Raw genomic sequence first — 19,979 nt, 5'->3', positions numbered from 1 at the left:
GAGGAAAGGAAGAAAGGTAGTAAATGCTTTCTGAAACAAGTCATTCACAGTGGCCTCCACATACTCAGGTACCTGGTTTTTCAAAGGCCCAAGGAAGCCTAGATTTTCTGCCATCCGCTGAGCTTGGCTGTCCTTTACCCCTTCCGTAATGTCAACTTGCTCCTAGTAAAAATGAATCAGACAAGGAAAATTCAGACAGGCAAATGAAAAGATTCACAACCTTGAAAGAAAATGCTTAGTATTTATTTGCAAAATGAGTAATTAAAGTGTGGCACCTTTCCAAAGATCTCTGAGCAGGGCTACCGCAGCTGCCTATAGGGTATGTTTTAATTAGCAGACCGTCTAAAAAACAGCCTTTCCAAAAACTATATAATCCTTCAGGGTGGCATGCTGACAAGACAATCGGATGCCGGTTTTCACTTTTAATTACTATACAGATGGCACTGACGAATATTTAGTCAGTTAATTTTTATGACATTTTTTGGAAAGATTCCAAAGTAAGGTTTTCCTGCCTAACATTGCTGTTAAGTTTAGAGCCTGTCATACGTAGGTTAAATATTACCATATGATTTAAACAGCCTATTGATGATGATAATTATTAATAATACCTTAGCTCTACAAAGCGCCATTCTCTCCAAGATACAAAGTGCTCTTCATATACATTATCTCATGTATTCTCTTCACAAATGGATTGGCTTGTTTAAATCACATTAATTTTGAAAATGGCTAGGCATTATTGGTAAGCCAACATGCAAAGTCTCAATTTAACTTCCAAGGCAGTTAAACTAAAGATATGATACTGGTGAAAAACATTCTAACACCAGTCACCAGAATATCAGTACCTGATCTAAACAAAGAGGTTCAGGAAATAAAATTCTCACTTTTTGAAAGGAAACGAAATCATTTTCTAAAAGAAATAAAGAATCCTTCTGCTAAAGATTTCTTTTTCTTTTTTTTCTGGTAAAAAATTTCTAACATGATTTTTTTGATATTAAGAACTCAGAATTAAAAAAAACAATTAAAATTCTCAAGACCATAGATGCTTCTTCTTACAAATGAGGTAGGTTGAGAAGCACTTTTTATACATTAACCTCATTCTTCCTCACAATTCTATGGGGTGGAAATTACCCCCCACTTCCACTTTAGTGATTCAGAAAATGAGGCATAGAGACTCTGAGACACTTGCAGGCTGGTTAGGATCTGACCTCAGCCAGATCTGTGGCTAGAAATAAAGGGTAAGATTCAAAGGACTGAAACAAACTGATAGAATCTGGACTTTTGAAGGACTCCGTTTTATATCAGCAGTACTGGGAGACATGGAAGCAGTCTCTAGCTCACATTCATTCTCCTAGGAGAGAATTTCTGGATCCTGCATACTATGAAGTGGGGTAGAGTTAGCCCAGAAAAATGGAAAACTCACAGACCTCCCCTATTGGTTAATTCTTGGGGCTGTGTGGATAGAAGAAATGAAGGGGAAAGAAAAAGCAGGAAGGATGAATAAAAGAAGAGAAGGAAAAAGCAAAGGAAGAGGGTCTTGGATAGGGAATACCTTCATTCTACCCAACTTCAACTAAGCACTCAGTTAAGAAAAAGGATTCAAATCTTCATGCCGTAAATCCCAGAAGCAAATGTACTATTACCAGCCTCAGACTGCACATTAAACCTTTAACAGCTTGTGCAACAATAATCAATGAACACAGTATAACCAGGAATCTTAACATACCTTAAAAATAAGTTCTGGATTAGAAGCTGCCACCTCTTCAATGTCAACGCCCCCCTGAGGGCTGCCCACTATTACTGGGCCATTGCAGGACCGGTCCATCAGAATGGCCAGGTAGGTTTCTCTGGAAATGTCCAAGGCTTCAGCAACCATCACCTGCCATATTAGTGAGAAAGTCAAATTAATTCAGCATTGAGCTGAGTTCCACCTGGAAATCTATATAAACTTGCTATACAAATCAAAGAGCTTCATTTTCAGGCTCTTTAAACCCAGTGAGCTAGCATCCAGAGATCTGAGAGTTCTGCCCTCATGGTACAGAATGCCCATCTGCACCTCCTTAATTGATCCTGCTAACTTGCTCAAGTGACAGGTATTCGGTTTGCCTCAAGGAACCTTCCTACTCTAATCTTCTCTTTTTCTTCCTTGAGAAACCCTGACACTTAAGAAAAACTCCGGGGAAGCAGTTGTTATTTTAATTTGAGACATTAACTGTATGTACATGATTTTTACAACAATGGTTTTTCTCAGATTGTACTGGTGGAAAACCAAGTTTGTTGCCAACTTTCCACAGTACATCTGATGCTTCCTATGTTTGTATACCTCTATCTCGTGGATAACTGCATTTTTAATTCAATTCAAATTCAACTTTAAAATTACAAATACATTATTTGCTTATTCAAAAATAATGCAAAAGGTACCACAAGTATATACACAAGACAGTGACAGCACCCCAGGCTGCACAAACACAACCCTTGAGCATCAGGAGAGAGGGTGATCAGGAGCCTATATGGAACTTATGTGATCATCAGAAAAAGTAGCAACTTTCTCTGGGAGGCCATGATCTTCTGCATGTCAGAGGTAAGGGGATGGAAGGATTGCATTCTATGCTCACTGCCTCAGCCCGCTGTCCTTTTGCTCAGCACAGCCTCAGCAACTGTATGGCAGGCCTACCAGGAAAAACCACTGTTAACTTTGTATCTCTTTCCCATTCATCTACAAGCATTACAGTAGTGGAGACATCCTACACATGGAAGCATATTATACATACGTGAATGCCTCTTTTCTCTTGTTTTTTTTTTTTTTAAGATTTTATTTATTTGACATAGAGAGAGATAACAAGTAGGCAGAGAGGCAGGCAGAGAGAGAGGGGGAAGCAGGCTCCCCGATGAGCAGAGAGCCCGATGTAGGGCTCGATCCCAGGATCCTGATACCATGACCTGAGCTGAAGGCAGAGGCTTAACCCACTGAGCCACCCAGGTGCCCCTCTCTTGTTCTTAATCTTAGTACTACAAGTTGGAGATCTCTCCAAGGTCCTCTGTCTTCTTTGTGACTAGATGGTACTTATATGTCAATATTTATTTAATTATGTCCCAACTGACAGTCACGTATGTGGACTTCGTATCTCTAAAAGCCTACTTCAGTGTTTATTTATATATATATACCTTTGCTTATGTGTTCTAGTATCCCTGTAGATAAGGTATCCAGAAGACTCTTCATATTTGCAATTTTGATAAGTACTACCAAACTGCCCGAGAGAGAGAGAGAGGCTGTACCAGCTGACACTCCAAAAAAAGCTGGTAAAAGAGGTCTTTGATCATTTAAAAAAAAAGAATATTCATAACTAATCACTACTAGTAGTGAAAATAATAAAAGCACTTTCATTGCTTTTCCTGAAAGTAGTTCAGTAAAAGATTTCACCAAAAAAGTCACAGATTAAACAGCATACATATTAACTACCCAGATGCCATCAAACCACTAATTTTTAAGACACATGTAATGGGATAAATATATGATGGTCTAAAAAGCTATGAAGTAATGAATACAGAAATTCTTTTCAAACACATCACCAGTTAAAAATAAAATATAGGAGGCTTCATATTGATTCTTTTATCATAAATGGTAACTCATGACTATGTAAGAAATACTTCTTGGCACATGGTGTTGGGATTTTCACAGAAGCATGCTGTTTTCTGTTCACTTTCTAATAAGAGTTAGTCTAGAGAAGGAAATTTAATGATTTTCAGTAGTTATTCTGAGAAGCAACACAACACTGTAACTTTTTAGGATGTCATTCAAGAGTCCTATTCTTAATCTTCTAAAATGTTGACAGATGTGCTCTGCATTCCATCAAATTTCTATTTGTAAAGACCAGCTGCTGTCTCCAAAGTCTTCTGCTTGGTAGAAATAATGTATGACTCTTTAAGAAAACAGTCCTGGGAAAATGATGACTATCAGTGGATAATTCAAGATACAGTATTTTGAGATCAGATTTTTGACATTACCATGCCCTCCATATGGCCCAGGAAGTCAGAATATATTAGGCATTGTTGCAGAGAGAATCTAAATGGATTCCATGAACACTCATCCCACGAGGACCTGAGCTGATTATATTTCAGAAATGTGACTTCATCTGTGACTGACACAAACATCATCAACACAACCTTTTTGTGGAGTCCTCCAGGATGGGAAGCTTTGGGGAACTACTGGACCACTGAACCGGGTTGGTTGGTTTTTGTTTTTCGTCTCATGCTATTGAAACTGTGATCTGTGGATGAGTGTTAGCACACAAATTATCTGTAACAGAACTGTGATTAGAAAAGATTAAAAATATACTCGGTTCTCCCACTTCTCTCGCTGTACAGTAGTAACCTTCACTGGAACTGAATCATGAAGAACGTGGTGAGTAGAAGAGTCTCACCTCCCATATCGTTACCCAAGGGAACACAAGAGAAGTGCACTGGCACAGACTCAGAAAAAAATATCCAAAGTGTACAATGTATGTATGTGTTTATACAACTTCTCAAGCAATCTTAGAAATCTAAAGTTTCTATAATGGGGTGACTTCTATCTACTGTCGAAGATATCATAAATGAAAAAAATAATCCATGTTCCTTAAAGGTGTACACAATGTTATTGTGTAGGAATAGTAGTAACATAATAGGAATGTAGTAACATAAACTACACAGAATAAGGACAGACCCGATAGATGCCATTATTTCAGGGGGGTGAGAAGCCAAAGAATTTCTGTTTTCAAATTTTTCTATTTCTGTAAGATAGGAATTTTTTTTACATGTTTGAATTACTTTTACAATCGGAGGAAAACACAATACACTACTTAAAAAAACAACACATTATAGACGTTTCCTGGCAATGACTCAATGTACAGGTATACACTTATCACCAGCCTTTCAGAAACCTAATCTCCAAACTAATCTTATGCATTACCATACAGGGTGAATCTGCTTTAGGTATTTTTATATGTTTTAAAAAAGTACCACAAACTCTAACCTAAAAACTCATATAGCCATATAAAACAACGAAATCCTACAAACAAAAACACTAATCATGTCCTCTGTGGACAAATTTTGAAGACGTTAACACAGGTAAAGACTCATAACCAGATTTAAAAGGCAAATAAAAGCACTGTGTTGGGCCAAACAAAAGTCAAAACAAAACACTTTGAGTTTTAAAACAGTTCTTACATCTGAGAAGAAGTGGGAAAGGGAAATCACCACAACCTGTTTCTCCTTAGTATGCTCTCTTGACATTTATAAAAGCTTTAAGTTCTCAGAATGAAGGAGCTAATGACCACCAGGATTTCCATCTCCCTCTTTCAGACCAAGGGAGACCCAAGAGACCCCCACCATGGTACACCAAGAACCAACTGGCAATTTTTTGTTTTTTTGGTCATCTTGAAAATTTTCTCCCCTTTTCACTCTGAGAAATTGAGAACAGAATACACTGCCTCAGGTTCCCCATCATCGGTGATGCTGTGTCCACAAAGCAGAGAGAGAATCCCTAAAAGCCTGGGTCCCCATGCACTGTTATGACAGCGTCTTCTAACCATCCGTGCCTGCCAGGACTGGGGTGTGCAATCTTGTCATCACATAGGAGCCAATGCTCAGAAGGGTTCCCATCCTGGTCTTTTGGCATAATGTTTTGCTGGAGCGGACTTGAAATTTGAACAAAGGCCCCTATATGTTTTTGAACTGAGTCCTACAAATCAAGTAGCCAGCAGTGGTGTCTCTGTGTACCAGGAGGGTGTATAAGGTGGACAGGCTGACAGGAGCAGAGTTAGGTTCTGGCCTTGGCTCTGCACCCACGATTTTATGACTGAGGCGGGCCACTTGATTTGGGGTTTTATGTTCTGCGTGTGTGCGTATGCGCATGAGGTGCCCCCTAGAGACACTTGGGAACCCCAGCAGACCACTCACCCACAGTACGTGCAGTGAGAATAGTGGATTTCAGTGGTATTAATCTCAAAGTAAGGTAAAGCAACACTTAGAAAACCAATCACATCAGGTAACTCTGATTTGTAGGACGAGGGTGGGGTTATGGAGGAGCAGAGAATGTCCACACTGAGGAGTAAGAGCTGTCACTGAAAGCCCGTTCAGCTTTAAACAACCTGGGCCTGTGTTCTGGAAGGGAAAGCCATCGATTCTATCATTCACCCACACCTACTTTTAGTAAATGCTAATGATAATAAACACTTGTACTATTACAGAACCTTTACGCTTCTCCTCAAAGTCATACCACAACCTAAACAGATCATAGGAGGTTTAAAAAATATAATGGTATATCACCAAAGTGTAGTGCTTCATCAGGTTGTCAAACTGAAATAGGATTTTCTCTTCTTCTTTTCTAACAACATACATAGAAAATGACCCACAGCATTCGCATTACCTTGTTAACTTTCACACCTTCTTTTGGAGTTTGTTTTGTTGCTAGATTATACCCAATCATCTGTTTAGCCAGCTGTCCCACAACTTGAGGGCTGAGAGAGAGAGAGAGAGAAAGGAAAAAATATCAATGTCTATGCTGAAAATTACTTTAGAGCAGACTGCATGCCATGTCCTCACGTCCAGCTCCACACTCATCGAGTCTGTAGGGCTTTCTGCTCATGTACTAGGTGCCTAGCCCTGTACCGGAGGCTCACTGAGAACAAAATACCTATGGGGGGGGGAGGGGGGAAAGAGAAAGGAAGGGAAGGGAGGGGAGGGAAGGAGAGGGGAGAAAAGAAGGAGAGAAGGAAGGGGGGCAGGGAAAGGGGAAGGAAGGGGAGGGGAGGGGAGGGAGATTCTTGCTTCCCTCTGCTATTCTCTCTCCCCAAAATAAGTTACTTTCATAGTAGAAAGACACTGCTGAAATGCATCACAGATTCAGATATGAGGTCAATAACAAAGACCTGACTTGGGCAGTGTGAGAAGTCTTGGCCACTGAGGAGCACAAGAGAGAGGGTGAGATTCAAAGTAGATAATGAAAAGGTAAGTGACAGAAAGGAAAGGGAAAGTGGGCAGTGCTGGGCCCTGATACTCGAAGGCTTGGACTATCATACAGGAGGGACAACTGAAACCATTGGTACTGGGGAGCTATTGCGGGTTCTAGGATAGGGAAGAGACACTATGGAGGCCACATTTATGTTGTTGTTTTCAACATTTATGGTGAATCACTGACTGTCTACAACAGAAGGAGTGTTGAGTTTTCACCAATTAGTAGGGAAAAAATCCTTTTGTGAGATAAAGAACACTTGGGCACCACAGAACACTCTTACCTTTAATTCATTTCCTTTTTCGCTACCTTTTGCTCCCAACCCCATTCCAAACATCTTTCTCAAGGACTGCTTCCTTCAGTCATGAGCAAAATCTCCCATAACTGCTTAGACCAAAGACACAGAATTAAAATGTCCAGACTTACTCTTTTGTTAAGTGAACGCCTCCTTTCAAACCGCTACTGAAGACACCTTTTCCTCTTCCTCCAGCTAAGATCTGGGCTTTTAAAACAAATTCTTTTGCATCTGAAAAAGAAAACCCAGAGTTGGTAGTGAATTTTACTTACAAATAAATTTATCAATCTATCTATTTATTTATTTATTATTCCAGCAACAAGCAATGTGGAAGTGCATATACCTTCCAAAAATGGTAAAAGCTCACTTAAACTAACTTTGAAAATAAAGGCATAAGGAGCTTCAAAAAAACAACAGGGCACTGAAATACAAAGTCTTTATCGAGGACATTAAAATATTTCCTACCAGTTTAATCTAATACTCAACCATCCCAAGAGAAAACAAGGCATATGTTCCCTTGATCTTTTGAGTGTCAGAAGATGCTAAATAAACCCAGGCCAGAGGTATTAATTTTACTGTGTAATGACACTCCCATGTGGCAGAGGCACTAATCTGCCAGTCAGAAAAGCTAACTACCTGTCAGCCAGCTGAGATGTCAAAGGGAAGGCTGGAGTACATGGGGGAGAGGTTTAAGACAAGATCCAAAGGGAGTAGTTAATAACTGTATTCTTGGAAACCAACAGATTTCTGAGTGGATGTTCTAGATATTGATGGGACTGGATAAGGGAGGAAGAAATGGATTAAAATTGAAAGCAAGTAATATTTCTAAAGGTTGGCAGGGTAACAAAACATCCCACATCCTAGGTGGGATCTTTCTTTCTTTCTTTCTTTCTCTCTCTCTCTCTCTCTTTCTTTCTTTTTAAGAATTTTTTAATTTATTTGACAGACAGAGATCACAAGTAGGCAGAGAGGCAGGCAGAGAGGGAGAGGGAAACAGGCTCCCCACTGAGCAGAGAGCCTGATGCGGGGCTCACTCCCAGGACCCTGGGTTCATGACCTGAGCTGAAGGCAGAGGCTTTAACCAACTGAGCCACTCAGAAGCCCAAGGGATTTTCACTGCTTGACACACTCAAGGAATGGGGGATGTGACTGCTTTTGACCTTTGAGAACCAACTCGTAAGCTCAAATATCTTCATGGACCTGGCTTAAAAGCTACATTTGTGAAGTAGCCCCGTGACAGAAATGAGGTCTTCAGCAAATAGGACAGCTGCCCACCCCTCACACATCCATGAGAAGAAAAATAAGAGAAAAAACTGGCAGCTTTCAAATCAAACAGGTTTCATAAAACAAATAGTACATTTCTTCTGGTCACAGCTGGTATTCTCTGTCGGTCATTCATCTTCATCTAAATGCAGAAAACTAAGTCAATCTTCTATAAGGTCCTATGAGTTTTCTGGTTTAACAGCAGGTTCAGAATCTGCAGACTGGGCTGCCGTCAGGCCTCCATCTCTTATCCCACTGTTGACCACTGGCAAGTTACTTAATGTCTCCGAGACTCAGTTTACTCCACTGTGAAGAAGTCATGGGACTTCTCTGAGAATTAAATCATACATGTGAATACTTTATCTCAAGAGCCTGAAAACTCTTATGATTAATGAAAGACTACTGCCACAGTTAGCTCATTTTATTACTTTACTATATTATAAAGAATCAAAGGGATCGTTGCCACTTGGGCAGATATGGATAAGTAATAATATTAATAATAAGTTTTCTGTGGCTGCCACCATTCACGTGAGATGAGGACTCCTCCATGAGTGTTGGCCATTTTAGCTATCTTTGTTATGGTTCTTGTTACTCAAGGCAAGCAGGCAAAGGTTCCCAGAGAAGGAGCCACAGAGGGTTTTATCATGAAGGCAACAGGGAGCTACAGAAAGATCTGGCATTATGACAGCACTGGGTATGACAGCCACTCCAGATGATGTAGTCAGATTATTAGAATTCACTGTCTTTATTGGTTGGTCTTCCTTTCTCCTATATTTGCTTACACTCAGGAAACTAGGGCACACTTTCTCTCAGAAGCAAGCAGAGACCTTTGTTTTTGTTTTTGTTTTAATTTTTTAATTTTTTATAAACATATATCTTTATCCCCAGGGGTACAGGTCTGTGAATCGCCAGGTTTACACACTTCACAGCACTCACCAAAGCACATACCCTCCCCAATGTCCATAACCCCACCCCCCTTCTCCCAATCCCCCTTCCCCCAGCAACCCTCAGTTTGTTTTGTGAGATTAAGAGTCACTTATGGTTTGGCTCCCTCCCAATCCCATCTTGTTTCATTTATTCTTCTCCTACCCACTTAAGCCCCCATGTTGCATAACCACTTCCTCATATCAGGGAGATCATATGATAGTTGTCTTTCTCTGCTTGACTTATTTCGCTAAGCATGATACACTCTAGTTCCATCCATGTTGTCGCAAATGGCAAGATTTCATTTCTTTTGATGGCTGCGTAGTATTCCATTGTGTATATATACCACTTCTTCTTGATCCATTCATCTGTTGATGGACATCTAGGTTCTTTCCATAGTTTGGCTATTGTGGACATTGATGCTATAAACATTCGGGTGCACGTGCCCCTTTGGATCCCTATGTTTGTATCTTTAGGGTAAATATCCAGTAGTGCAATTGCTGGGTCATAGGGCAGTTCTATTTTCAACATTTTGAGGAACCTCCATGCTGTTTTCCAGAGTGGTTGCACCAGCTTGCATTCCCACCAACAGTGTAGGAGGATTCCCCTTTCTCCGCATCCTCGCCAGCATCTGTCATTTCCTGACTCATTGATTTTAGCCATTCTGACTGATGTGAGGTGATATCCCATTTTGGTTTTGATTTGTATTTCCCTGATGCCGAGTGACATGGAGCACTTTTTCATGTGTCTGTTGGCCATCTGGATGTCTTCTTTGCAGAAATGTCTGTTCATGTCCTCTGCCCATTTCTTGATTGGATTATTTGTTCTTTGGGTGTTGAGTTTGCTAAGTTCTTTATAGATTTTGGACACTAGTCCTTTATCTGATGTGTCATTTGCAAATATCTTCTCCCATTCTGTCAGTTGTCTTTTGATTTTGTTAACTGTTTCCTTTGCTGAGAGCACCTTTGTTGATGTCCTTGACGCCCTCCAACACTTGCTGCTGTCATAGATATGAACCATTATAACATCCGTCAAACCCACGTCTTACAAACTGGCTCAAGTCTAAGTGAGTAATGAACTGGCTATGATGACAACTTATTATGAGAAAACACACGAGGAAAGAAACCAAGTAGAACTAATTTATTTTGTAGTTAGACCACAGCATGTAAGGACAGCAGTAAGAGCAAGGACTGTGGAGTTAAACAGACCTAAACTTTCCAACCTCTACCCATCACTTTCTTCATAGACAGGAAGAGAATGAGGCTCAGAGAGGTAAAAGTGTTTTGCCTGTCTGTAACATGGTTATAACGAAGTAATTGCCAGTGGTAGGATGATGTGAGTAATAAATGAAATACAGCAGGTAAAGTGCTTATCTCAATGCCTGGCACATTTAAAAGAAGTCAAAACATGATAGCTATCATCACTAATTGTTTTCAGCAATTAAACCAAAAAATGGCATTTGGAATTTGTCTTTTTGGAAGACATTTCTTAATTCCCTTTTGAAGACAACAAGTAGAAAAAATACTTTTTGCTGTCTACTCAAATTTTTAATTGTGATCACTTCAAATTCTTTAAAAACTGTAATCAGCATTCCATTGCCATTATCAATTTTCATATGCTTGTCATCCAGAAGAAAGAGATGCTTTTCTTTACAAGCTTTCCAGCGGCAAAAGTTGAAAGCCAGACAGAATACCTAATTGGGCATTGTTAATTGGCACTACATAGGCTTAATTAAATCAGCCTTAGGCACAAACCATCAAGACAGAGGAACAGTTGTAGCCTCAGTGAAGTGTTGTCAATTACACGAGTCACCATTTGACCATGCATCAAAGGACTCCATGCCACCAAGCTGGTAGACTGAACAGCCACTTGGAGACTGAGCATCCATACTGGGACAAGTGTCAAAAGACAAAGGAAAAGACTATATCCAATCTAGGTACATCTGCATCTTATAACCCAGGCCAAAAATAGGTTCACTAAAATCATCTCTTCTTGTTAGATCTCAAGTGCTAAATCAGTACAGTATGTCAATGGCCCATAGAAAAGCAAGTTTTTCTCATCTGGACTGAAACTCACATGAAGTAATTTAATTCAGTTATTTACTCAAAGGGCTGAAAATTAAGTGGCCAAACGCTACTGAGCAGTTTCTAGTCTTTTCATTCAGTATTAATCAAGTTGATTTCACACAATGTCACAGTTTCCATTTTATTTAAAGATATGGTTTCTCCAAATACACAAATTTCTGGGTTGCTTTTGTTTGTTTTTCACATTATCTTCCTAATCCCAAATAAAATTACAAAAAAAATCCCCGACATGAAATCCAATTTTTGTCTAACACAAGGTGATTTAACCATACTTTAGGATAACAAGCTAAAAAAGAGACAGAGGGGAGAAAAAATAGCTACTCTGAAAGATTTTGTATGGAAAGATAGTGCACTTACATACTGATAACCATATTACCGAGTCCAAGTTAGTAAAACCTGAGTGTGTATAAAACTGAATTCCTTGCCCATAGCTACTACTCTTACATGCAGCAGCCTGAATGTGCAGTGAATTCACTTTTTTTTCTTCCTTTTCTGGTGAGTTTGTGATAATGAAGAGTGCTCACAAATGACTAGGATTCCGCTTGGTTAGATGGGAACCAGTTACTGTAATTTACATACATTTTAGGAGAAGAATTGTAAGCAATATATTTGATAAGCTTCTAAGTGTGTAAGATTCTCAACTACCATATCACTTATGAGAATATTTGTAGCTATTTAGGAAGCCTAAAAAAAACCCATGCTGTGATCTTCTTGTTTGATTCTATTAACCACATTAAAATAATGCTTTCTCAAATGTTTTCTTCTCATTCCTTACCACAAGTGTCATTCTAATTACAGTAACACAGTTTTATACCAATTTTTATAGTCCCCCAATAGTCCCAGGCTGGATACTAAATACCCTTGGAAGCATTATTAAATCTAAAGGAAAAAAAAATTCATTAAGGAAAGCATAACCTAAAGAGAATAAATATGAAATGTTTTTAATCAGACAAGTTTTATAAAACTAATTCACTCTGCCTTTTAGAGATGGCACTCACAAAATATACAAAATAATGCTTATAAGAAACAGTTTAGAACCACAATGCAAAAGGACCTAGAAAATGTCTGAAAAGGTTCATCAGGAATATCGATAAGAATATTGATATTTTCAACTATCTTTTTAAAACAAGTTTAGTGAATTCAACATTGCTCTCTTCAAAAACATAATAGCTTCCTAAATGTAAATGCAGCACTGTATGGATGGAGGCTACGAAGGTGATCATCTATTTGAGCCGGTAACATTGGAGTTGTTGGGGGAAGTACAAATTCCACGGTTCACCGCTGGAGCAAAATTGAAATACCCAGTTTTCAGCACAGTTGCATGGCATAATTTCCAGCATGGTGATCAACTTTCATGAGGTTTGACAGGATTCTTAATTGAGAAAGTTACAATGTATTTCAGATTGACCTACCTCTGGAAGGCAAGGAGAAGGAGGAGGGTGAAGAAGAGTCGAAGATATTACCGAAAGAGGAAACTTTGTAAAGGACATACAATTACAGGGTGATAAGGTAGAGGCCTAAGTGCCAATTTCCCAAAGAAAATGATTTAATTTCTGTGATCTCATGATGACCCTAAAACCCAGACTGAAAATTGGAGAATTACCTATCTTTGATTATTATAATATCTCCTGTGAATGGAGTCCTATTTCCTCAAGTTGTAATTCAGTCACTGGGAATTAGATAATATTGCAATGACTCTTTCCATATGCTCAGTGGCATCCCTGAAACTAAAACAATTATTCCAATTTTCAACATGTCTGACATGGGCTTGCCTCACATTGGAACAAAGAATTTCAAGTATGCAAGACATCAGAATAAACTATTTCACCATTGGTCACATCCCTTGATTGATACCTGGATCCCCAAGAGATACTTGGATTCCCACCACACTGCTACCCATCAAAGATTTAAATTGCATATACCTGAAACAGTCATTTTTTTTTAAAGATTTTATTTATTTATTTGACAGAGATAGATCACAAGTAGGCAGAGAGGCAGGCAGAGAGAGAGAGAGGAGGAAGCAGGCTGCCTGCTGAGCAGAAAGCCCGATGCGGGACTTGATCCCAGGACCCTGAGATCATGACCTGAGCCGAAGGCAGTGGCTTAACCCACTGAGCCACCCAGCTGCCCCTGAAACAGTCATTTTTAAAGTAAAAGATGGAACTAGGGCCATCTCTTGGATAAGGGTTTTGTGACAAGAACAACTAGGAAGTTGTTTAGGGAGACATTATCTTAGTAGTTTTTTGTTTGTTTGGGGGGGCAGAGAGAGAGAGGAGAGAGAGCACTAAAAGGAGCCCCACAACCATCAAGGGGCCCCATGTGGGGCTCCATCTCACAACCCTGCCATCATGACCTGAGCTGAAGCCAACAGTCAGATGCTTAACCAAGTGACCCATCCAGGCACTCCAGGGAGACCTTATTTTACATTAAGAAATCCTTCACTGATAAAGCTTTTATATATAAAGCTTTTATATATGAATTTCCTATCAAATATTATAGTCAATTAATTCCATATTATCTAAAGTACTTCCTTCATCTGGAGAGTGTAGGGGCATGATAATACCACCTGGAACAGTTTAGGTAATAATGTAATCCTAAGACAACACATTTTGCTTTCAAGGAAATAATTTTAATTTTAGTTCCTATAAAAGTTTCTAAATTAAAGTTTGACAAATCATCATTTCATATTGCCATACTTAAAAAATATTACATATGTATTATTATATTACAGCTCTCATTAAAATCTGTAATGATAAACTAGCCTACTCGTCTGATCATATCACTGATGTTATTAATTGCTTTCATAACTATTAATACAGACTGCATTGGTGATAAAATTTTTAAAGCTAGACAGAAGTTTCCTCAGAAAAGCTCAATTCAATTGTAATATCTTACTCTTTTTATAGTTTAAGACTAATAAAACAATCTTACATGTTGGCTATTAAATTAAAAGATGTATTGCTTAGGTGCCTGGGTGGCTCAGTCATTAAGCATCTACCTTCAGGCTCAGGTCACGATCCCAGAGTCCTGGGATCGAGCAATGCATCTGGGCCCCTGCTTGGTGGGAAGGCTGCTTCTCCTTATCCCACTCTGCTTGCTGTGTTCCCTCTCTTACTGAATCTCTCTCTATAATAAATAAATAAATAAATAAACAAACAAACAAACAAATAAAATCTTAAAAAAAAAAAATAAAGGGAGCCCCACACCCATCAAGGGGCCCTTTATTTCCTTTTTAAAAAGATTTTATTTATTTATTTTAGCGGGTATCTGGGTGGCTCGGTTAAGTATCTGCCTTTGGCTCAGGTCATGATCTCGGGGTCCTAGGATTAAGCATTGGGCTCTCTGCTCAGTGTGAAGTCTGCTTCTCCCTCTCCCTCTGTGCGATCTCTCTCAAGTAAATAAAAATCTTGTAAAAAAAGAATAACAAAATGAGTCTCTTGTAGACATCCTATCAATGGACATTACTTTTTAAGTCCAATTTGATAACCTGTGTCTTTTGATTTGAGCTGTTAGCCCATTTACATTCAAAGTAAATTCATATTGAAAGATATGAATTTAGTGCCATCGTATTACCTGAAAGTCACTGTTTCTGTACACTATCTCTGTTCCTTTTTGGTCTATGTTACTTTTGGGGTCTCTGTTTGCTTAAAGGAGGGTTTAGTGATCACAAATTCTTTTAGTTTCTCTTTGTCCTGGAAGCTCTTTATCTCTCCTATTCTGAATGACAGCCTTGCTGGATTAAGTATTCTTGGCTGCATATTCTTCTCATTTAGCACCCTGAATATATCAAGCCAGTTCCTTCTGGCCTGCCAGGTCTCTGTGGAGAGGTGTGCTGCCAGCCTTGTTTCTACCTCTGTAGGTTAAGGACCTGATTTCAGGATTTTCTCTTTGTCTTTGAAATTTGCAAGCTTTGCTATTATATGTCTACATGTTGACCTATTTTTATTGATTTGGGGAGGGGTTTTCTGTTTCCTAGACTTGAATGCCTGTTTCCCTCCCCAGATTAGGGACGTCTACATCTATAATTTGCTCAAATATACCTTTTGCCCCTCTCTTTCCTCTTCCTCTGGGACCCCAATTATTCTAATATTTTTTCCCTTTATGGTATCACTTATCTCTCAAATATTTCCCCTTGATCCAGTAGTTGTTTATCTCTGTTTCTTGGTTTATTTATTCTCCATCATCTTGTCTTCGAAGTCATTGATTCTCTCTTCTGCCTCATTTATGTTAGCAGTTAGAGCCTCCATTTTTTTTTTAATGGAAGTTTTTAACCCTCCTTTGTTTTTTTCTTAGAGCCTCCATTTTTATTGCACCTCATTAATAGCCTTTTTTATTCTGATCTGACTAGATTTTAGCTCTTTTATTTCTTCAGAAAGGGATGCTCTAGTGTCTTCATGCTTTTTTCAAGCTCAGCTAATATCTTTATAATCATTATTATGAATTCTAGTTCTGACATATTACTTATGTTCATAGTGACTACGTCCCTGGCAGTTAGTCCTGCCTCTTATTCTCTTTTTTGGGGTGAGTTTGTTCGTCTTGTCTTCTGTCCAGAGAAGAATACATGAACAAGAGAACAAAATGCAAAAATAGCAACAACAACCCCCGTCAAGTTTACACGAAACAAATCAGAAAAGATCAGAAACTGGGGGAAAAAAAAAAAAAGAAAGAAAAAAAGAATATAATCAAACAAGTGAACAGAACAGAGCAATACACTAGATCCTGGGTGTATTTTGCTCTGTTTATTAGAAGAAATTAGATCCCAAAATTGTAAAGAAAGAAAAACTTATATATATACAAAAATAAAATCAAATACAATGAAAGGAAGCCAAAAATTTAAAAATATGTGTATATAAAATGTAAATATAAAAATGAAAATTAAAAAAAGAGTTGTTAAGGGGTGCCTCAGTGGCTCAGTCATTAAGTGTCTGCCTTTGGCTCAGGTCATGATCCCAGCATCCTGGGATCGAGCCCCACATCAGGCTCCCTGCTTGGACCTTCCCTGCTTATATTCCTTCTCTCACTGTCTTTCTCTCTGTCAAATAAATAAATAAAATATTTTTTAAAAAGAGTTGTAAAAATAAGAAACTAGTTAAAAAGGAAAAAAATATTTTTAATTGAAAGACTAAAAAATCCTGAGAAAAAAATATGAATTCTATATATTATCTTCCCCTATTTTTGCAGTTCTGTGTGATCCATAAACTTGGTCTTAGCTGGATGTTTCTGCTGGTCTTCTGGGGAATGTGCCTGTTGCACTGATTCTTGGGTGTTTTTGTCCAGATGTAATTGCACCCCCCCCCCCCCTGCAGTGGGCCAGGTTCAGTGAAAGCAGCTCTGGAGCTGATGGGGTAAAAAATGATAGCAACCCCATCTCAGATGGGGTCCCAGAGCTGAAGGCTCACACACCTGGCTTTTCAGTGTGCCCTCAGGAAAAAGGAGTCAATCATTCTTGTCTCCCTGGTTTCTGTCTGCACTCTGTGTTCATCCAGCATGTGACTGAGCATTTTTATCTCAGGCACTCAACCCTAGTTCAAGTCTCCAAACTTGGGGTCTGGCTGAAGTTCTGCCACCTGCTGGGCCCCTGCTCAGAGAGTGGTCATCTGACCATTGGCCACACCCAGATTTAAAGATGTTTCTTTCCCTTTCACAGAAATATTACTAGTATTCTGAGATCTCCCACATTCTTGGTCAGAAATCTTGTCTTTTCCCTATTTGTCTTGGTTTGTCAGTTCCTCTATTTGGCCCTCTGTTTGGTGAGAGGTGCCATATGCTACTGTCTGGACTCTGCCTTCTGCTACCATTCTGCCACCAATGGTCACAGTACCACTGGTTTCCTCTAGGCTTCTCCCTCGTCACAATCAAGGAAGATCTTTCAGCTTCCCACAAGTGCTCAAGAAAAGTAGCTGAGCCCCCAGTGACACAGCTTTTCCCTTTATAGGCCAGCCTCTGTGCCAGATGCACACATTCTCCAGGGGACAATAGCACAGTCATGCACTACCACACCCTAACCCCAAGACCTCTATACCCTTAAAGCTGTAGGGTCACCTCCTTTCCTCACTCACAGACATCATCTCAAAGAGCCCCTCCACTAACCAGCTCTGCTCCGTAGAAACCTGTCTGTCAGACAGGCCCCTGTGTCTGATTTCCCAATCAGGGAGTGCACTCAACATCCTTCTCGTGGGCCTCTGAAACCAGTGCAAATCAAGAAATAGGGCTGAGTACTTGTTCTGTACTACTGAAAAAGTCACCTCAGTTAAAAAGCACCTAGAATGTTCTCAGACAATTAGGAGGTCCACCTACCCAGTGCTCATAGAAAACCTATCTATGCTCTATTGGTAGAGCACTCTCATTTCTATGAAAATCAACTAGAAAAATAAGGATCTTTCACTGCAACATAATTATAATAGTGAAACACTTGAAAAGAGCCAAAATATCCATCAGCATGTGGACATTTGGAGTTGGAAAAAAAAAAAACAAAATGTATTTATAGCCACATAAGGAAATAATATAATACTATATGTCCATTAACAATGATTAAATATATATTTTGTGTGAACATGGGAATACGTCCACACACACTATATGCTCCAAATAGACCTCAAGGATCAGTATTTTAAAAAACAAATACATTTGCAACTAGTTATATAGTCACAATGAAATCTAAATGAACACTGAAATATTAACTGAGGTTATCTAAAGGGGCTAAGCACTGGTATTATAGGTGGAGCATTATATCCTTTCAGTACTGATTTATATTTTTTTCCCAATTATCACATGTTATCCTAAAAACAAATAAAAAATAAGAACTTAAAATGTGAGACAAACATAGGCAGTTATCCATAGTAGTATATCTTGATTGTTTCAATGTTTCAATTGTTTCAGTGTTCCCTGCTGTATCAGCCTTTTTAACTCTATCATATGAGTCAGGATGCCTATATATGCAGAGGCCTCCAGAAGACATCTTTGGGAAACACGGCTCCACATCTACCAACAAGGCATCCTAAAGTGTCATGCAAGAAAACCAAGAGTGACTAGAGAATGTGCTACCCTTTTCAAACATCTGCTGAGCATCTACTCTGTGGAAATTCAGATTAAAAAAAAAAGTCAGGGTCCCTACCTTTTAGAAACTTAAACCTCCTGAAGGAAAGAGATACAATTACTAATAAATATTAAGACTGTAATAAATGTTAAGAACACAGTGTAGTGAGAAGGGGACATGGTGCTGGGTCAAGGAAGAGATGGGTTTTCTAGTTAGACGGGGCTGGAAAGTGAAGACATGAAGGGGTCAACAACTGAGAAAGGTTACTTTGCTTTTTCATCTGTATTTGCTAGGCTTCTTAGTTATCTATTTAAATTAGACATCATAAGAACACCACCTCAAATAAACCTGTAAAGCACACCAAGATTCAGCACTACAAATCACTCACATTTGTTATTTCAGATCTTCAGAAAATCTCTCCATATTAAGTTCATTTCCCTATATTCAAGAACAGAAAATAAATAGAAAAACATACTTACAGGCTTTGTTAAATTTAGTTTTTTTCCCTAAGTGCTTTTAAGATAGCCCATAATTTAATCATAGTGGTCTTAAAACAGACAAACAAACAAAAAAAATAAATAAATAAAACAAGAAGAAAACAGCAAAACCAGGTAAGCTAACTCTGAAACGGCTCCTGTAACAGTTCCCAAGCAGTCAGTGAGATCCAAACCATGCCACTGTTTAACAGCAACAATAATAAAGGACATGTCCACTGACTCCCAACCTGCAAATAAACGCAGATTCCAGACTTAAAATCTGCTACAATTCCGAATGCCGGAGATACAGAATTCCAAACAATGGCTTGGTGATGTTGCCATAAAAAAGAACCCACTTTCTATTTTCCATGTTCGATTGGGAAAGTGGTGTATGACCCACTGGAATTCAAGATACCAGGAATGACCTATGCCAAGAGAGATGGGAGATCCCAGACCCCTTGCCCATGATGCACACATCTACTGAGGTCCAGCCTCATTTGTTATGTCACTTTCAAATTACACTGAGTTTTAAATTGCAGTATCTTGTTCTTTTATTGCCTGTCCAGATCCATTCATAGTGTCTGAAGCATAAGTCTATTGCTTGAATGTTAAACACAAAGACGACTTTGGATTGCATCCTGGAGGGTGAAACTGTAGAATTTCCATGACCTGGGAAGAGTTTATATTTGGTTGACTTTCAAGGGTTGTGAAGGTTGGAAAAATACTTACTTTTTCCTTTTTTTTATGTCAGCTTTCTTTGGTTTCCTCCTTCCCTTCCTTCCTCCTCTTGTCCATCTAGTTTTATAAATACATCCAAGATACTCAAGTGCATGTTCAACTATATCTAAGACTACTGTCTTCATTTTCAACAAGTCTGTTCAATAGCCATAGAGATGAGCACTGACTTCAAACT

The 19,979-nt window shown here is 38.9% G+C and overlaps 1 protein-coding gene across 2 annotated transcripts in view; it reads right to left on the bottom strand.

Annotated features, from left to right (window-relative positions):
• Positions 1–19,979, bottom strand: part of SUCLG2 (succinate-CoA ligase GDP-forming subunit beta) — a 267,081-nt gene that overhangs the window by 128,017 nt on the left and 119,085 nt on the right. For both annotated transcript variants that reach the window (XM_004738325.3, XM_013053676.2), the window contains exons 3-6: positions 7,415–7,514; positions 6,404–6,494; positions 1,724–1,876; positions 73–162 (exon numbers count right to left, since the gene is read on the bottom strand). In XM_004738325.3, coding sequence (XP_004738382.1) covers positions 73–162; positions 1,724–1,876; positions 6,404–6,494; positions 7,415–7,514 — 434 coding nt within the window. The remainder of the gene's footprint in view (positions 1–72; positions 163–1,723; positions 1,877–6,403; positions 6,495–7,414; positions 7,515–19,979) is intronic.

Source organism: Mustela putorius, unplaced genomic scaffold, assembly GCF_011764305.1.
Source record: "Mustela putorius furo isolate JIRA1106 unplaced genomic scaffold, ASM1176430v1.1 tig00000095_pilon_pilon_pilon, whole genome shotgun sequence".
In the NCBI taxonomy this organism is placed as follows: Eukaryota; Metazoa; Chordata; class Mammalia; order Carnivora; family Mustelidae; genus Mustela; species Mustela putorius.
Note: the sequence above shows the minus strand (reverse complement) of the source record. Positions and strands in the feature narration are given on the sequence as shown.